We start from the raw sequence: 18,232 nt of genomic DNA, 5'->3' as shown, positions 1-18,232 counted from the left end.
TTGTCGTAATATGTTAGGGGCATATGTATGCTGTCGTAATATGTTAGGGGCTTTGTATATGCTGCCGTAGTACACTTTGGGGAATTATATATGCTGTCGTGGACTTGTCGGGGTGATGGGATGACCTCTTTCACTGTCGTTTATGATAAGCTTTGAGTGTGAATTGAGCCGAAACATATAGTGTCTTTCTTTTTGGAACATTTGGTTGGACTTATTGAGCTTTATATTATGAAATACATTCTTGTGCATATCATTATGTGTTTATGGTGTAGATGTATTTTCTAACTCTTGTTCCAGGGGTATTAAAGTAGTAAGTCAAGGATTTTATTGGGTTATATTTATATACAGCTCACTCCTTACTTGCATGTCTATGCAGATACTGTAGCAGAGGGTGAGACTAGTGGCTAACTAGTTCGTTCGAGTGGATTCTGTCACTGAGGTGAGCCTTCACATTGTTCGTGGAGGCTACTGTCTTAGCTTTACTTATGTTTAGCTTATAATTTCTTTTTTAATGGGGTTTGCATGCCCGACAATTGAACTCATGTAGCTCTATTTAGATGGTCCATGGTCCTGTTGTGGGAATTGGACTAGATATACATTATTTAAGTGCCCGTTTCTTTTCATAAATCGATATATGATTTTGGTTTGATAATTGTTTCATTTTTTAGGAGTATTGATGAGTTTTGGAGTTGCACATATTTTATCTTAGTGCTTAGAAAATTTGGTCAAGTATATGGATATTTGGTTCGCCCGATAGGTGGTGATAGAGGGTGCCAATCACGTCTAGGGGGGTTTTTGGGATGTGAAATATAACCAGCATTTGATCAAAAAATCACTATGTACAATGTTACAAAAATCTTAGCAAATCAGTTATCACAATTGAGATGCAATCACACAATTATTCAAAAATTTTAAATAGAGGCCATTTTTGCACTTTCACGGGCTACTAAAAACTCCTATAGATACTTGTATTAACACCATTAACCTAAACATGCTAGTTTTACTAGATAACACACATTTAGAGAAAAGAAACATGGCAAAAAAACTCCAAAGGGATAAGGATGCCCCACTCCCTATCAAAATTTGTGCATTGTCCCCAATGCACTTAAAGACTCCAAATCATAAAACAAGGGAAGTGATCATACCTCTGATGCCCTAGGCATCAATTGTAAGCTACTTGACTACTCAAACTTCATCAAGTATCCACATGGGTTGCCCCCCATGAAGCACTTGATTTAATGTTGCGACACGACATCCTCGAGCTGCACTACTTCTCCTTTCTTGGGTTCTGAACAGTGTCACTAGGAAGTGAACCATTCTTCCTTTGAATCACCGTGGCCGACAATTGCCCCATTTCTTGCTCCAACTGCTTGATAGAGGTTGAGTGTGACTCTACCACTTGGGTCATTTTGGACATGTCGCGCTTTAGTTCCTTGACACCAGCTTTTGTAGATTCTGTCTTTGGCAGACTTTAGTCAGTATCTCTTCCATCCTTGAGTTGCTCGCTCCAGCTCTACCCATATATTTGTTTCCAGGATGAACATAAATACCTTTCCGATCATTTTTGTAGTGATCCTTGTTATGCCAGTTACCTTGACCGCAGTGTTCTGCCCTATCATAATATCCATCCCTTCGAAAGTTCTAACCTTGGTTTTCAGAGTTGTAATTCCGTAAAACCCCTGTGTTTTCATATACTTTACTTCTTCATCATCGGTTAAGTCTTCATAGAGACCTGCAACATCCACAATATTTACCTTTTCCAACCCTCCAGCCAACAATCATTTGGTTAGCAAGTCCATATGAGTCCGCATGTGAGCCATGTCTTGATCACGTTCCTCTTCTCTTATTTTCTGCTCTACTGACATCTCAGATAAAAAGCCAAAACCTCTCATATCAGTGTCTCTAGTGCACCAGGCTCTGTTATTCTTCGTGAGCTGATCCAAAAGTGTAGTGGCTTCCTAAGATGTCCTGGACATGAATGAACCTCCATAAGTTGCATCAATAACTGGCTTAGTCACAAAGTTACACGACCTGTAAAACAATTTCTTCAAGTGTTCATCTGTCAGATTATGATTTGGACATTACTTAAGCTTCAGCCTGAATCTCTCCAAGGTCTCATGCACTAGTTCAGTAGGTAGCTTCTTGTGAGCATTAATCTTATCCTTGATTTGTAGCTTCTTGGATAGTGGGAAGAACCTCTACAGAAATGCTTTCCTCAGCTGCCTCCAAGTTGTGATAGTGTCATGTGGAAGCTCATTCAACCACTTCAATGCCTCCCCAGATAGAAACAATGGAAACAGATGCAGTCGTACGACTGATTGGCTCACCCTAGGGATTTCAGATGACTTGTAGGTGGCAATAAAGTTCATCAAGTGTTGGTTGGCATCATCATTTACTGCTCTACTAAATGATTCTTCTAGTTTCAACATTTGGAGCATGGTACTAGTGATAGTGAAATTCACACCTTAAGGTAGTGGTTGGAGGACTATAGCTCTCATAGCTCCCGCTCCATCTGTATCAGCATCATCATCTCTTTCTTTATGAGTGCATTCATTGAGAACCTGCCCATATTCATTGTTTTCTTGGGAGAGAGGTAGTGATTAGAAAAAGATTATCACAACAGAAATTTGGAAGAATAAAACTTCATCCAAGTTACTTGAGGCGGGGAAGAGATGGTACTCTGAAATCTAGAATGAGGATTAGTAAAGCACACATTATGAGAACGGAAGGAGATGAAAGAAATACGTCTAAGAAGGACTAGGAGGTGAATTATATGTTACCTAACTTGCTAGATTTTTCATGCAATACATTGAACAATATCATGAATACGGTTTGTCTATTAAGTTATATGTCATGGAGAACATAACCCTAGCCTAGTCTTCATATTGTTTACAAACTAAATCTTTTTTACTTGTTATTACATTGTTAATTGTTCTTCAATCAAAACCAAAATCCCACTTTTATTTTATGCACTTTTATTTTCGAGAAGTAGAAACTACAACTGAAAAGTGATTGCTAATAGACTTGTTTTAACCTATTCTCTATGGGATCGACCCCGACTTTTAGTTGGGTAAATATATTACTAACGATCATCTATATTTTTTTCGTGAGGTATACTTGAACATTATCAAAAATGGTGCCATTGTCGGGGAATACGTTTGAAATATTCTATTAGTTTCTAATTGAGTTTGTAGTTTGATTTCCTAATTTGCTTCTTTTTTTTCTTGTTTTTTTAAGGGAACATGTAGTGCATGCCAAACACCTGCAGTAAAGGTGAACCACTAGTTCCCTATGATCCTGAACTGCAAAAGTCAAATCAAAAAATGAATGCACAAGATCATGAGGCACAAAGGCTGAGAGTGCTTGCTGACAATCAAGTCAGGGATGATGCTAGCAGCAGGGATGAACTCAATGAAGTATTGAGGGGGAGAGATCATAGACCTGTACTTTGTTATGTTTTCATGGTACCCACAACCCTAGTTGTGGGATTAGCCTTGCATAATTATGAAAAATAGATCAATAAAAGATGAAAAAATTATGCTTATAAGGCTTACAAGTATCAACAAATCAAACTTATAATTGAAGAATAAAAACTTGATTCAAATCACCAAAACAAAAACCAAAAGAAACCAAGTGTTATGTTCTTGGCCAAATCTATCCAGTCGCATATTTGATGAAGGAAATATTTGAAAAATAATTTTCAATGTCGTGCAATGTAGCCTCAAAATAATTGGAAAAACATTTCCTTAAACCAAGAACAAAGTGGTGTATTTATAGAAGTTGAAACCTAGTCCTAAACTAAGTGTTGAAACCAAGTCCTAAACTAAATAGGAAAACAAACCCTAATAGAACTAGGAAACCTTGGCCTTGTTGTGTCACATGGAACCTAGATGGTACCCACCACAGCCAGTGTGAGAACCATGACCCGTGGTGAGGCCTCGTGGTAGTTGCCTTAGACAGTTGGTGGTGGCCTCTTCAATACGGCACCTACCACGGCAGTAGTTAGAACAATGACCAGTGGTGAGGCCTCGTGGTGGCTGCCTTAGACATTTTATTGCTTTCCTTAGCTCCTGTTGGCTGGACGACACCATAATGGGGCATGGTGTGTTGCCTTATCCACTCTATGGTTGCCTTCTGCTAGATGAGGCCCTTCATGGATAGTGGTGTTCACCACGGCCCTTGAAGTGTCTCGTGGTGTGCACCCATGGTCAACCTCATTGTTCACTTCCATACGTCCCATGTAATGCCTTTCATGCCATGGACTGATTCCTTCCTAACTTCCTCATTCCAAGATTTACCCAAAACTTTGAAGAAAATCATTCCATTAGCCATCAACTCATGCATACCTCTTTTTCCTGAAAATTAAACAAAAATGAATATCAAACTAATAAAACACGCTTGAGTACTCGCAATAACTCTATGTTTTGAGCGTCGTAAGTATCATATTTTAGCAACACATCACTTAGGAAGTAGTGGAAAATAAGAATAAAAATAGTTGGACTTGGTTTATTTCTCTGTTGCAAGAGGACTTGGGATTAGGAGATGGAAAAAGTTTCACCATCATGTCAGATATGCAGAAGGTAAACATTTCTATTTCACTATTACATTCTATTTGGTTTACATTATATTGGTTTTCTTTGTTTTTTTTTTCAAATTGATTCTATAACATTTGTTATAACATGTAGGATTTGGATATAGCTATTACGGAGTTGCTCCCAGCTTGTGAGGAAAGAAGGTGTGCTAGGCTTATCTTAGCAAATTGGTCAAAGAGTTGGAGGGGTTTGCAATGGAAGAACTTGTTCTGGAAGTGTGCTAGAAGTACTTTTGAGGCTGAATTCAAAAAAAATTGAATAAGTTGTCTAAACTAGGTAAGAAAATAGTGGAAGATCTACTTTACTATGATAAAGAATATTGGTGTAAAGTGTATTTTAATTGTGAAGTCAAGTGTGATGTAGTAGGTAATAATATGTGTGAGAGCTTCAATGCTTGGATATTGTCAGCAAGGCATAAAATCATTATTAATATGCTTGAAGAGATAAGGGTTAAGGTCATGACTAGATTAGCTAGGTTAGTGAATTTCCAAGCTCTTGGGTAACCAACTTCTCTCCAATGGCAATGAAAGTAATGGAGGCTAATATTGATAAGTCAATAAGATGTAACATTGAGTTCAATAGAGTGATAAGATATGAAGTTTTAGATGGATGCAAATAACACACGTTGTGTTTGAGGAAGAGGGAGTGTAGTTATAAATCTTGAATGTTAAAGGGGATACCATATGCACATGCAGCTGCAATGCTACATAAGCAATATGATCCACAAGCTTTATTCATCCATAATACTTTAAAGAAAGGTAGTTAATGACTTACTCACACTTCATGCAGCCTATGAACAATATGCCAATGTGGCCAGAATCAACAAATCATCTTGTTGCTCTATCAGTGACCAAAAAAATGCTAGGCAGATCTAAAAAGTTGAGAAGGAAAGAGGCTGGTGAAACTAAGGTATCTGGTAAATTGTCAAAAACTGGAGTGACTATGACATGTAGTCGTTTCCATGTTAAAGGTCATAACAAAAGCAGATGTCAGTTGCTAAGGAGTGATGAGTTGGTTCTATTGCTAGTGAACAGAGTGCTACACCCAATTCAACTATTGCATAACCATCAAGTTCAATAAATGAAAGGGGAAGACCAAAGGTATATTACTATCTTGTCAATTATTTTTCAAATTTAATCAACTAACAAATATCACCCCTATTTTTTGTATATTAGAAATCAAAAAGCAATGAAAATGAGTCTGTTGCAAAAAAGAGGGAGAGGTAGACCTAGAACTACTAATTCAAGTACAAGTATAAGTGCACCAAGGAGTGCACCTAGCAGCACTGCACCTCCTTTTAACAGAACACCAACTACAACAACGTCACCAAGGCATGGTGTAAGTGTAGGAGCAAAAGTATCAAGGGGTGCATCTAGAACCACTGCACCTCCTTCTAACAAAAGACCTAGTGCATCAACATCACCATCACCAAGAACTAGGAGTGGTAGAGGAAAGGTAGGAGAATGGAAAGTGAGGTAAGAGGAGTTAATCATCCACTTGAAAGTTGGTTTACATGCTCTCAAGGTAGTACAACACATGTCCAAAATTCAAATGTTACACCAAAGGAAACTGCTATTGGAAATACCAACCAATTTAAAAGGCCAAGAGTAATTGAAATGGGTGTGTTTCAAGTTGAAAATGGGTTCGAAACTTTCAATGTAAGTATTGTGACACATTCATAATTATTATACTGAAATAATAACTTCAAATTATACAATTAATTTTTTTGTAGCCTGGACTGCCAAGTAGCAAAATATTATCGACTGGACCAAAAAGAGTCTTGAAATCATCAATTGTGACCGGAGATATTGATTTCAAACCAGTTCTTATAACATTTCTTGTAATATTTTTTATGATACGAATAGACATATATAAATTATTGTACGTAAAGGTTCTACTTTTACAAATTGAAAGATTTGAATTTGTTAGTTTTTAATTCCATGTTAGATATATTGCAATATTTTTCTATGAAAAAAATTCTTTCATATTTAAGTAACTTTTTTTTTCGGAGTCTACAAAAATACAATATTTTTTACAATGTAATCCTCAAACAAAGTCTTATTTAGTTTAAATTATTCTCTCAATAATTTTTATTTTTAGTCATATGTAGGTCAATTTATCAAATTAATTTATTATATTATGCGTCTTTTTATAATTTCTCTTTGTTATTGTTGTTTAAAATTTCTTTGTTATCTTGTCCATAGGCCCTATTGTTTCAATCCCAACAAAATGAGCATAATTTGAGTTCAATCGTATTCTAAGATATTTTCAATATTATCAATAGTTATAAAATATTTTCAAAGTTCATTTTTATCTTAAAGGGCAATATACTTCAAAATTAAAGAGGAACATATCTTTAAATATATCTTTTATCTTAAAGATTTTATATTATTTTTTTTAAAAAGTTTTTACTTAATACTCCCTTCATTCCATATTAAGTGAATTTGTGAAGCAATGCACACATATTAAGAAAAACATTTAATGACATAATTTGTACCATAATTTCCACTATTGCCTTATGTAAAATTATAAATATAACTTTTGTAATTTATCTCCTATAAAATATAAAACTTCAATAAATAAAAAAGACAAATATAAATAAAAAATCAACTTTGAACAATTCAATTATTTTGAATAATATATATTATTATTTAGCTTTTAACACACACAGAGAAAGCATATAAGGACTGGGATAGAGCATGAGGCAGGGGTATTTTGGTCCTTACAATAGCAGCGTTGGTTCTGCAATTGCACAATTAACATTTTACATTGCCTTCATCAAATTTGTTTGGTATGTCCTTCATCTTTTAGGTTTACTGTCTCTGTCGATGCTTGCTTGCTCCCTCTGATTTTGGGTTGTGTTTCTTCATTTAATCCAATTTATTTCTTTTCTGTGTATATATATGTGAGCCAACTGAATTTGGGGATTTTTGCTTCTTTCGGGGATTTGTAATTTTGAAGAAACCTTCAACTTTAGTTATTTATGTTAAATTTTCTTGAATCAGTAACTGAGACAGTTTGAATTGAAATGGCTGTCATCCGAATTCTTAATTATGATCACAGAATCAATCAATTGTAACTGAAAGAGATAGTGTGAATTGAACTGATTGTGAGATCCATGGAAGAATGTGTGAATGTTTTATGTATTTCATTATCTTATACGATATCTTTGACTAAAGTATTTTCTTGTATTGATGAATTCAATAGTGAGTGACCACAAAGTTCAATTCTTGATCTACATCTGAACTTGTCTGTTCTTATTGTTTTGATGTTTGCTGTAGAATTGCAAAAAGTCGTGATGGCTGGGCATGATAACTCGAACGGGTCTACAGAGAAGTCCAACAGCGGTATGGATGATTTGCCGACTTTCAATGCTGAGAATATGCAAAACAACATGAAAGTTATTCTTTACAGGTTGGTTTGAGTTTGACACAATATTTTGGTGAAGTGAAATTATAGTTCCTTGCTATTTCTTGATGATTTTAGCTAGTAATAATTTAGCTAATTTTTTTTTATAAAGTCTGGACGTAGGTTGATACAGACCATCGGTGTGAATTTCATCCTCAATAATGTGACTCTGATATTAGCCCAACTGAACAACTGGTTGAAATTAGGGATTATATACAGCTGTAGCTTTAACTCCTTCACTGAGGCATTATTTTGGTGGAACGTCACTAGGATAGTGAATAAAGAATATGACATGATATCAGTTTAATTAGATAACATACCTCATAAACAGCCTCAGTGCTAACTTCTTTTCTTTTCATCTGTGGAATAACACTTCTACATTGGTATGATTATCCTATATTATGGCCAATTGGGTTGCAGTCCTTGATTTCTTCTTATCTTCCATTCACCCAAGACTATTACTCCTTGCACTTAAGCAGAAAGGATGTTACCCTTGGTGTAGTCGTTTACTTTCGTATAATTGCTCAAGGAGATGTGTATGGTCCTATATATATCCATTCTTTACCTCAGTAAAGTGCTACAAGTACCTCAATCATCAAATAAACAACCTATACCCTAAACCAAGAACTGCAGAATATCATTTTATTAATTGTAAATTCAACCCTTTCAAGTTGCAATTTATTAATGAGTTAATAGTTTTTTGAATAATTTCTTTTTGATCAGTAAGTAATAGCTTGTTGAGTAATTGAACAGTTAATACCAATTTTCAATGCTAGAGGAAGTCTTGGGACTACCCTTGTCGTTTTGCCTCTACAACAAAGCAACCCCAAGCTCCATAAACTTATCTGAAAAAAGGAAAATAAACAAACAAATCCAAGCTCTGTGTTGCAACTGTCTATAAAGAAATGTAATTACTTGATCACACAGTTAGAACTTGAAACATAAGGGAGAACGAAAATATGATTGAGACGGGCAGTTGATCATATGGGAACAAGTAAAATTGGGTTCTTTTCGTCTTTCAAGCTAGTACATTTTTTCCTTTTCATTGGATATCTCCATTTATATTGAGCATTCTGAATGCTTTTCAGCCGCACATTCATGGCAATCATTGGTGGTGTCATTGCCGGGATTCTGGGACTTACTAGCTTGACAGGATTTATCTTTTATTTCCTTGTCATGGCAATGACTTCAGTAGCACTCACAGCGAAGGCCAAGTTTTCAATCCACTCCTACTTTGACAGCTGGAACAGAATCTTGATGGATGGATTTTTTGGCGGGCTTATGGTACTACTTTACATTCATACTTCTAATAAGATCTCTTCTTCATACATTCTTTGTTTATTCTAATCCTTGATCAAGAAATAATTCATCTGCCTGCTCAGTCACCTGCATAAGTAAAGGTTAAAAGGATAAAAAATTGTAAAAAAAATTCTTTCTTTCAAAATCGTACTCCTTCCATTTTAATTTGTTTGTCCTACTTTTCTTTTTTAGTATGCTTAAAAAAGAATGCCTCCTTCCTTTTTTGGCAACTCTTTAATTTCAACATTCCACATGACATGTTTAAGACCACAAGATTAAAGGACATTTTGGTACATTTGACATATCTTTAATTTTAGACCACAAGATTCAAAAGTCTTCTTTACTTTACTGTCTTATACTCCTGCCAAGTGAAAACAAGACAAACAAATTGAAACGGAGGGTGCAATATTTTTTTTGAAACCCTGATTAATTTGTCTATCCTGCCTTATGTTTTCTACCTGTTTCCTTAAGGCCCTTTTGGAAGTTTTTTCTCATTCATTTTCCAGTTATGAATTCTTTCCATATCATATTAACTTTTCTTTCTTCAAATTTCTCTTTAAGTTAACTAATTATTATTGGAACATATTTTCTATCTCGGTGATATTTTGTTGATTAGAATCATGTTTATCAGTATTCCTGTGAATCTTCTTAATTATATTTAGGGTGATGGTGTTGATTTCTAGGTTTGTTTTGGTAACTAATAAATAAATTTATTATATGTAGCATCCCGGGGGTTCTTAGGTTTTCTGGGAATCTGCGGAAAAGGGGTCAATTTCTAGGTTTTGGTAGCCTATGAAATACTTTTTTGTTTTGATATAGTATCCAAAATAATAGCTTCACTGCTTGATTCTGAGAGGAATTGACTATCTTTGCGTGATGATTTCAAATTGTTAATCTTGCTTTATACCCTTAATTTGACACTCAATTGACATTGTTTCTTTTCTTTGCAGTCATTTGTGCTCTTCTGGACGTATCCTTATCTGTTGTAGTCTTGTGAAAGATAGACTTGTGCATTTCCCCCCTCCTTAATAAAACTATCTGAACTATTTTGTCCTGTGCCCTGTCCCAAGAAGTATGTCTGTTGTCAAAATTTCCAAGTTTTACTATCATAGCACCAAGATAGGAATCACTGTACAGATATTATCAGGTTAGAGTAGCTGTCAACATATTATCCTCTACCTTCCATCCTCTGACCTCTCTCCTAAATAATACTAACCGCTAATGTTGAGGAAAAAAATGTCCGGAACAAAAACATATATGCATAATTGATATATTTTTATAAGAGTTCTCAATCTTTTTTGTTTTTTTGAGAGAATACTTTTCAACCAAAAAGGTATTTTGACAGTTTCTCCGGGAAAAAGTTCTGAAAAAACTTTAACCAAAATGAGTTTTTTAAAAAAAATTGCAGAGATAAACTGGCAGCATCGGTGCTAATATTTTCCTTGCATTTCTTGCGTGGTCTCTATGTACATTTACCATATCAACCCTTGCATGGTGTTGTATTCCTATAATTCCTTAACACGCAAAAGATTTGCTTACGACATTGTGCATATATTCTGAGGATCCTGTGTGAAATGAAGACCTTCACTATCCTTGATGCTGAAAGCTAGCTCACGTGCAAGATGCTAGAAATTTTCAAGTTCAAAGTAGTGGCTATTCAAAGTTTGCAGTCATGTTGTGTTCTTTCTTTTAAGCTTGCCAGAAAGTACTACCACAGAACAAACCACTGGTTCAAATTTTAGAATTGGGAGTAAAACATTTTGATCTTGAGTAAAGGTTTTGTTAGGTGACTTATATTCGAGTACAAAAGCTTTTGAGTAATTGTCTAAGCATTTAGACATTGCAAATCACTGTTGAATGATATAGATGAGCTGGTAATCTTAGACAAATCTAATCATCCAGGTTCAAAGTTCTTGCAGTGGAAGCCTTTTTCTTAATATAAGTGATGCTCTTAGCACCATATGGTTATACGTTCCTACTTTATGTTCAACGCTTTGCCTTGAGGCTAGAAAGATACAGGTCTTGAAACTGCTCAACTTTGATTTTCAGCAGACATGTATTTTATATATTATTGTTTGTTCTTTCGTTTTGATGCCAATACGATTCAGAGTGTAAAAAAAAAAAAAAAGTGTGCAGATTTTAAAGTGGCATGCTTGGGGAGCAGCTATAAAGGCAAGATGCCTTTCTGCAAGACTTGAGTAGATTTCAGAGAATACAAGCTCTTTATGGGATGAAATGGCACTTTCCTTTCAAATACATTAATGTGGTAGAACAATATAAATAACTAAACTAGGACATTGCCTCACAGGTAGAAAGTATACATTACAACATGTGAAAAATACAAACTGCTCAATCGAAAATTTGAGTTCAAGAGACAGACTTTATAGAGAAAAAAAATCCTAAACTAAGAACTATAACCCAGTTGAGCAATCTCTCCTCTGTTTAATCATGTAAAAAAGAAACTGTAGCCAGTAGCCGGCTTACAAATTGTATCTGCCTTCTTTACTGTACGTTGTAAATTATAAACAAGCTCATTACACAGATTGATTTTCTTTCAAAAAATGAGAAAAAGAAGCTTTCCACTTTCCACTCGATAGATGTCAACATGGAATATTCTATAAGCATCGATTTGCTTTCTGTTTGAGATTTCTGATCATTCTTATAGAAACTTGAGAAATGCAAAAGCTGTAGCAAACACTAAAGAGGATATTAAAGCACAGAGAATGACTTACCAGCATCTGAGGTACCCTTGGAAATACAGAGGACAAGACATATAGAAGACCTGATAAAACTAAAGATGTTTATCATCTTTCATGGGGATAAATGTGGATTTCAAAGTGTTTGTCAATCACATATATAAAGAAACGAGAAACTGATTCATTGCGTTCATATGTTCTCCTCACAAAAGGCAATGAACAAGAAATTAATCTACTTACTGCAACATATATGGCAGTGGTAAGCATGAAGTTCATCAATGGGTAGTCCGGGATCAAACATAGCAACTTTTTAGGCTGCCCATCTGGAACACCAGATCTGCATTTATTTTCCTCTACGTTAAATATACACATTTGATCATACCCACAATTCATCTTCTTCTTCTTTTTTTTTTTAAACAGAAACAGAACTACTAAGATTTGTTTGTTTCCGTAGAATCACATTGTAATTAGTGATCACTATGCCAAAATGTTAAGCCAACTCCAGCATTCCGAGGTGACACAATATCTTTTTTTCGTAACCAGGTCAAAGTCAATTACCAAATAAGATCAGAGCTTGAGGAACATCACATAATAAACAGCCAAAAGTGAAACAACAGTTTTATGATAACATTATACACATATCAGAGGAAGGGTAAGTACCATGAATCAATAAGAACTAGTGAAGAATACTATCTTAAAAACCATGTAATGGATGTGCAAGAAACAAATCAACCTTTAATTCATCTCTCATACCTTAACCATATATGGATTTGGGATATATAAGTCTCCAAAGTGATCTTCCCAAGCCATCTACAGGTCAACAAAGCAATAAGTGGTCTGTTTTGAAGTAATACACCAAAATCCAATATCTACTTATACATGGATGTTATGAATTTACCGGCTTTCAATGCCTTGCCTTGAACTCAAACATATGGAAAATGAACTGTAAAAAAAACTTCTAATGCAAATTTACTTACGCAAAAAGGGTTAACGTGTAGCTACGAAAATATTGGGTAACATTCCGCAAGGATATGTTGACACTGCTAGATCAGAACACCAAAATTTACATTAGAAGGGAACATGCAACATATTATTCACTAGTGAAAGAAGAAACTCTCAAAATAACTGAGCAATCAAGTAGGGGGGGGGGGGGGGGAGGCATACGTTATCGCCTTATCGGTATCCAAGAAGGATGATATTTGTTATATGTGACCTTCGGAAGCTTGTATATGTACTCATACCAAAGATATCCCATCGGACATTTGTATAATAAGTAAGCAAGGGAGAGAAGTTTGAAAATTCAGACAGTGACAAAAGAGAGGAGGTACCGTGAGTGACATTATGGCAACAGCTGCTTTTATTGATATCCTACATTTCACTTCAGTTTCCTCAAGTTTCTCCATCCATCTCTCTACCTGATAGATGAAACTTGAACCATTTATGAACTAACATTTTTAAAGAAAGGAGCTGCATTTCAGAAAAGGATAACGGACAACATCCTCAGCTCTGTTCTGACAGTTGCAAAAGTTCACAAGTGGACTGGATGACAGGTAAAAGTTTGATAAATCTCTGAATGAGAACCTACGGTTGGATGGTAGTAAGCATATATCATCCCAATTATCCATATGTAACGATCAAGACCTGGAAGGAATTCCCATTCATGCAAGAGAGACTGCTTTGGTTTTGAAGGATCTGGGTCAGCATATCCTAAAGTACATACATACACACACGTGTTAGTAATCAGCCGTGACTAAGGATTAAAAAAAAAACAAATTCAAAGTACCAACCAAGGAAGAAAGTAAATGGGCTCCAAAACACTTCAAAGACTGCTGGAACTTCCCACATCAGAATAACAATCAAGAAGCAGGCAATGAATTTAACGACAATAGTCGTCCCATTTTCATTGTATACCAAGGGCCCCATAAACCATCAGTGTGAAAAGATTGTGCATGGGGCATATATATAGTACAACATGTAATTATTGTTAAGGATAACACAGCTAAAGAATAACAAGAAATTAAGCCTCCACATCATCTGTCCATCATAAGACTAAATCTTTCAGAAGCACTGCCAATTAAGGAAAATTCAATACAAAAGATCTGCAAAGTAAACGGGCAGATACTACCTGAGTGAATCTTGCAATGCTGAAATCCTTGCGGATGTAGTAGTAAGAGAAGTTTCGGAATCCAGTCATCCATACATACGCAGCTATAAAAACTCGTATATCATTGTAAATTTCTGTGGCAGCAAAGTAGTGATACATTAAAAATAATACCTGTTACAAGAAATAAAATTGTGAGAACCTATAAGTGTATCGCGCATGCAACAGAAACTTGTAAACAGAAAATAAACTGGCAGATGTTTATGAGAAGGAATACTGTCACTGACTCCAAGTTATTCAAATGATACTGCCTGGTTGTCAAAGTGGTACAAGAAACAAACATTTCCAAGATGCAATTGGAATTGGTTCACTTTTAAATTATGCCATATGTTTTTCTGATATAAGTTAAACCATCATAAATACTACAGATGGCCCTTGGTGTTTCCTTACTCAAATAAACCCCCCTTGGAGAAGCATTTTTTGTTCACGCATAGACATCCTATTCTCTCCTAGTGCCTACAGCCCTACACTAGTATCCTAATTTCTTTTCTCCTTTTTTGTGAGGGCTCACATACTCACAGTTGAAAGCATATCCACGTTTTGTCGTTGCGTAGAGCCACTTACTATCATCCAACAATTTCCAATCCCATTCTAGTATCATAAAGAGATTCATTATTCACAACAATATGTGAAAGATAAAGTCACAACATAAAGTCAGATTTCATGCCAACATAATAGAGTATCTGGAATCATGGGCCTCATGAAGAATCAACTGAATCAAATCTCCAACTTTCAGAACACAAATACGCCCATCAAACCTCAAAACCCCATCAGCATCCAAGGTGGCCTACCCGGTCTCACCTCAAAAAATCTGATCTCGAATAACTACCAAGGCCTCATCCTCAAACTGACGACCACGAATCCGCTCCAAAAGAGACGACTGAACCCCAACATAGGCTAGAACTCTCCTAAAATCAGAAATACCAAGAAAAATCATCCTAATGGCTAAAGAATAAATGTCTAAAGCCAAAGGTTGCTCCGAAACAGAAGGGAATGCTAGATTACCCATACTCACCGTCTTCCGACTCAAGGCATTTGCTACCATATTCGTCTTGCCCGGATGGTATATAATAGAGAGGTCATAGTTCGTCAGGAGCTCAATCCACCTACGCTGTCTCGAATTAAGGTCCTATTGGCTCATCATGTAGTACAAACTCCTGTGATAAGTGTAGATCTCACATCGAACCCTACACAGGTAATGCCTCCAAATCTTAAGCGCAAAAACTACCTCTGCCAACTCCAAATCATAAGTGGGGTAGTTGCGCTTATGCATCTTAAGTTGCATCAATACACAACCCAAACCAACGCTGGATGCGTTGCAATACACGGTGAATCCCATACCCTCAACTGGAAGAGTCAAAATAAGAGCGGTAGTAAGCAACTCCTTGAGCTTCCGAAAGCACAACTCACACTCTTATGACCACTCGAAAGGAATATCAAGGCTAGTCAACTGGATCAAAGGTGCTGCAATAGACGAGAAGCCCTCCACAAATCATCTATAGTAACTTGCTAATCCGATGAAGCTTCGAATCTCAGTCACAGGTGTAGGTCTAGCCCAATCAAGAATAACCTCAATCTTTGTCGGATCCACTATAATGCCATCCTTAGACACCACATACCCCAATAATTCTATAGACTCAAGCCAATACTCGCACTTTGAAAACTTGGCATAAAGTTGCTAATCTCTCAAAATGGCCACAATGAGTCGTGAATGTGGTCTTAGGGATGTCCTCCACCCTAATCTTTTGTTGATGGTAACCGGATCTCAAATCAATCTTAGAAAACACCACGACACCCTAAAATTGGTCAAACAAATCATCAATCTGAGGCATTGGATACTTGTTCTTCACTGTCACCTTGTTCAACTACTTGTGATCAATGCACATACGCTTAGTCCCATCCTCTTCTTCACAAATAAATGGGGACACCCCAAGGCGACACACTCAATCGAATGAATCTCTTACCCAAGAGATCCTGAAGCTAAACACTGAGCTCCTTGAGCTCTAGGGGGCCATACAATAAGGCTGAATAGAAATAAGATGAGTACCCAGCTCGAGGTCAATAGAAAAATCAATATTATGCTCCAAAGAAAGACCAGGTAGATCGATAGGGTAGACATTTCGCATAATAGGGACTGAATCAGCTGTAGGGCCCTCCCTACACATATCCCGCACATAAGCCAAATAAGATAGACACCCTCTAGCAACTAATCTATGATCCCAAACAAAAGAGATAACCCCAGTCGATATGTGATAAAAGAGCCCTGCCACACCAGGGATACCAGGCATGACTAAGGTAACAGTCTTAGCAAAATAATCCAAGACCTCACAGTAAAGGGATGACCAGTCCATTCCCATGATAACATCAAAATCTAGCATATTCAATACAATAAGGTCAACCAGATTGTCACTCCCCTGGATAGTCACCAAAAAGACCTATATAAATGATCCACTACTAAAGACTCACCCACGGAGGTTGAAACACTCAATGACGCTAATAAAGACTTAGGACATGTACTCAACAAGGAAGCATAATATGCAGATACATATGAGAAAGTAGAACCCAGATAAAATGAAGCCGAGGTGGGTTGATGGTATAAAAAATCATACATGTGATGAAAACGTCTGATGCCTCAGCCTCTGCCCTCACTGGAGCCGCATAGGTGGCCCTGTCCACCTCTTCCCTGAGCATCCGATCTACCTCTTGACCTACTTTCCTGAGGTCCTCCCTGAGCTCCCTAGTGACCATTACGTCAGTCCTAACCCTAGGCACTGCCTCTAGCTGGAGGTGCTACTGCTGAAACTAGCCAGGCTAGATATGGAGCAGGTGCAATCATCCAACGCTGAGGACACTTTCTAGACTAGTGATCAAGCTCGCCACACTCAAAACACCCTGAGTAGTCTAGCTTTGAGAAGATCGGCCACTATGGCCTGAAGAACCCAAAAGAGAGCCTCTAAAATCCTGATATGCACCAGAACCACTCTGACTGTACTGCTCGCCCTCCGAAGCTTGAAGTGCCACCTGAATAGGCCGGCTAGATTGACCTTGATTCTAATACCACTGCAAGGCCTATCACAGGCATCCATGCCCTTAGAATGAGAACTGTTATATTTTTCCTAGTGATATCCCAATGATCGATACCCCTATGGGCCTCGCAATAGAGCTCCTCCATAGTACGAGCATGATCCACAATATCTAGAAATAATCTACCCATTAAAGCCATAAACTCGGTTTCAATCCTAAATTGCAATCTCAATCCCCAAACAAAGCAACGAACCCTCTTCTTCTTAGTAGGTAAAATCATATTAACATGTATGGAGAGCTAGTAAAGTATGGCCTCATACTTTGACACTGTCATAGAGCCCTGCTCTAATCTCGAAAACTGATCCCTGGGTTGATCTCTAATGTTCTGTGGTATAAACCTAACCAAGAAGGCCTCACAAAACTCCATCCATGACACCGGATGTCACGCCTCGGAAGGATACCCTAGACGTGGCCAGCACTCGAAAGTCATTTCTGACCTTCAAGCGAACCACCTAGTCTAGTCACACTTTTATTCAATCGCATTCTCTCTGCGGAAGACTCAATCACAAGAATACTATTCATAATTTAGGGCCGAAGGCCAAACAACTATCAAATCAACAAACAACTTTAATAGAACTACTCAAAAGAACAATCCAACATTCCCATACTCTAGTCTATGAAGTCTCTATCAATAATCTAGGAGGTGACGATGACAAGCCTATGGCTACCAACAATCAAAATAAAAAAGACAAAACAATGCTATAAAGATAATCTCGGCATCCTCCGGAGACTAGGAGGACTCACCAACCAGCGGGAAGTGGGGAGATCTTCAACGGTGCGTCGGTTAATGATCTCTAGTACCTTTCTCTGCATCATGAAACGATGCAGGCCAAATGGCGTTAGTACGTGGAATGTACGAGTATGTAAAATGACCGAAGGAAACAAACACCAAAGAAGAATCATATCAACTAGGAAATCTCAACTCAAGAGAAATACCAAGTCAATTAAGTGCCCTAAGTCTAAACAAGAATATAGTTTAGACGAGACCAATC

The 18,232-nt window shown here is 36.8% G+C and overlaps 1 protein-coding gene and 2 pseudogenes across 3 annotated transcripts; 2 read left to right on the top strand and 1 right to left on the bottom strand.

The window, feature by feature from the left end:
• The first annotated feature begins 5,450 nt into the window (after positions 1-5,450).
• On the top strand, positions 5,451-7,466 carry LOC129875666 (uncharacterized; annotated as a pseudogene).
• On the top strand, positions 7,281-11,277 carry LOC129877310 (uncharacterized). Of its 3 annotated transcripts, none has more exons than XM_055952797.1 (5): positions 7,281-7,383; positions 7,874-8,006; positions 9,089-9,284; positions 10,250-10,269; positions 10,829-11,277. In XM_055952797.1, the coding sequence occupies exons 2-5, from the start codon at positions 7,891-7,893 to the stop codon at positions 10,857-10,859; spliced, it is 363 nt and encodes a 120-aa protein (XP_055808772.1). In that variant the 5' UTR covers positions 7,281-7,383; positions 7,874-7,890; the 3' UTR covers positions 10,860-11,277. The 3 variants fall into 3 exon arrangements, with proteins under 3 accessions (XP_055808772.1, XP_055808771.1, XP_055808770.1); XM_055952796.1 differs by lacking the exon at positions 7,281-7,383 and adding an exon at positions 7,391-7,447; XM_055952795.1 differs by lacking the exon at positions 7,281-7,383 and having other exon boundaries at positions 7,511-8,006.
• A 524-nt stretch (positions 11,278-11,801) lies between these two features.
• LOC129875665 (protein REDUCED WALL ACETYLATION 2-like) lies at positions 11,802-15,201 on the bottom strand (annotated as a pseudogene).
• Between the last annotated feature and the right edge of the window lie 3,031 nt (positions 15,202-18,232).

Source organism: Solanum dulcamara, chromosome 12, assembly GCF_947179165.1.
Source record: "Solanum dulcamara chromosome 12, daSolDulc1.2, whole genome shotgun sequence".
NCBI classification, from domain to species: Eukaryota; Viridiplantae; Streptophyta; class Magnoliopsida; order Solanales; family Solanaceae; genus Solanum; species Solanum dulcamara.
This window is presented reverse-complemented; position numbering and strand designations above follow the sequence as displayed.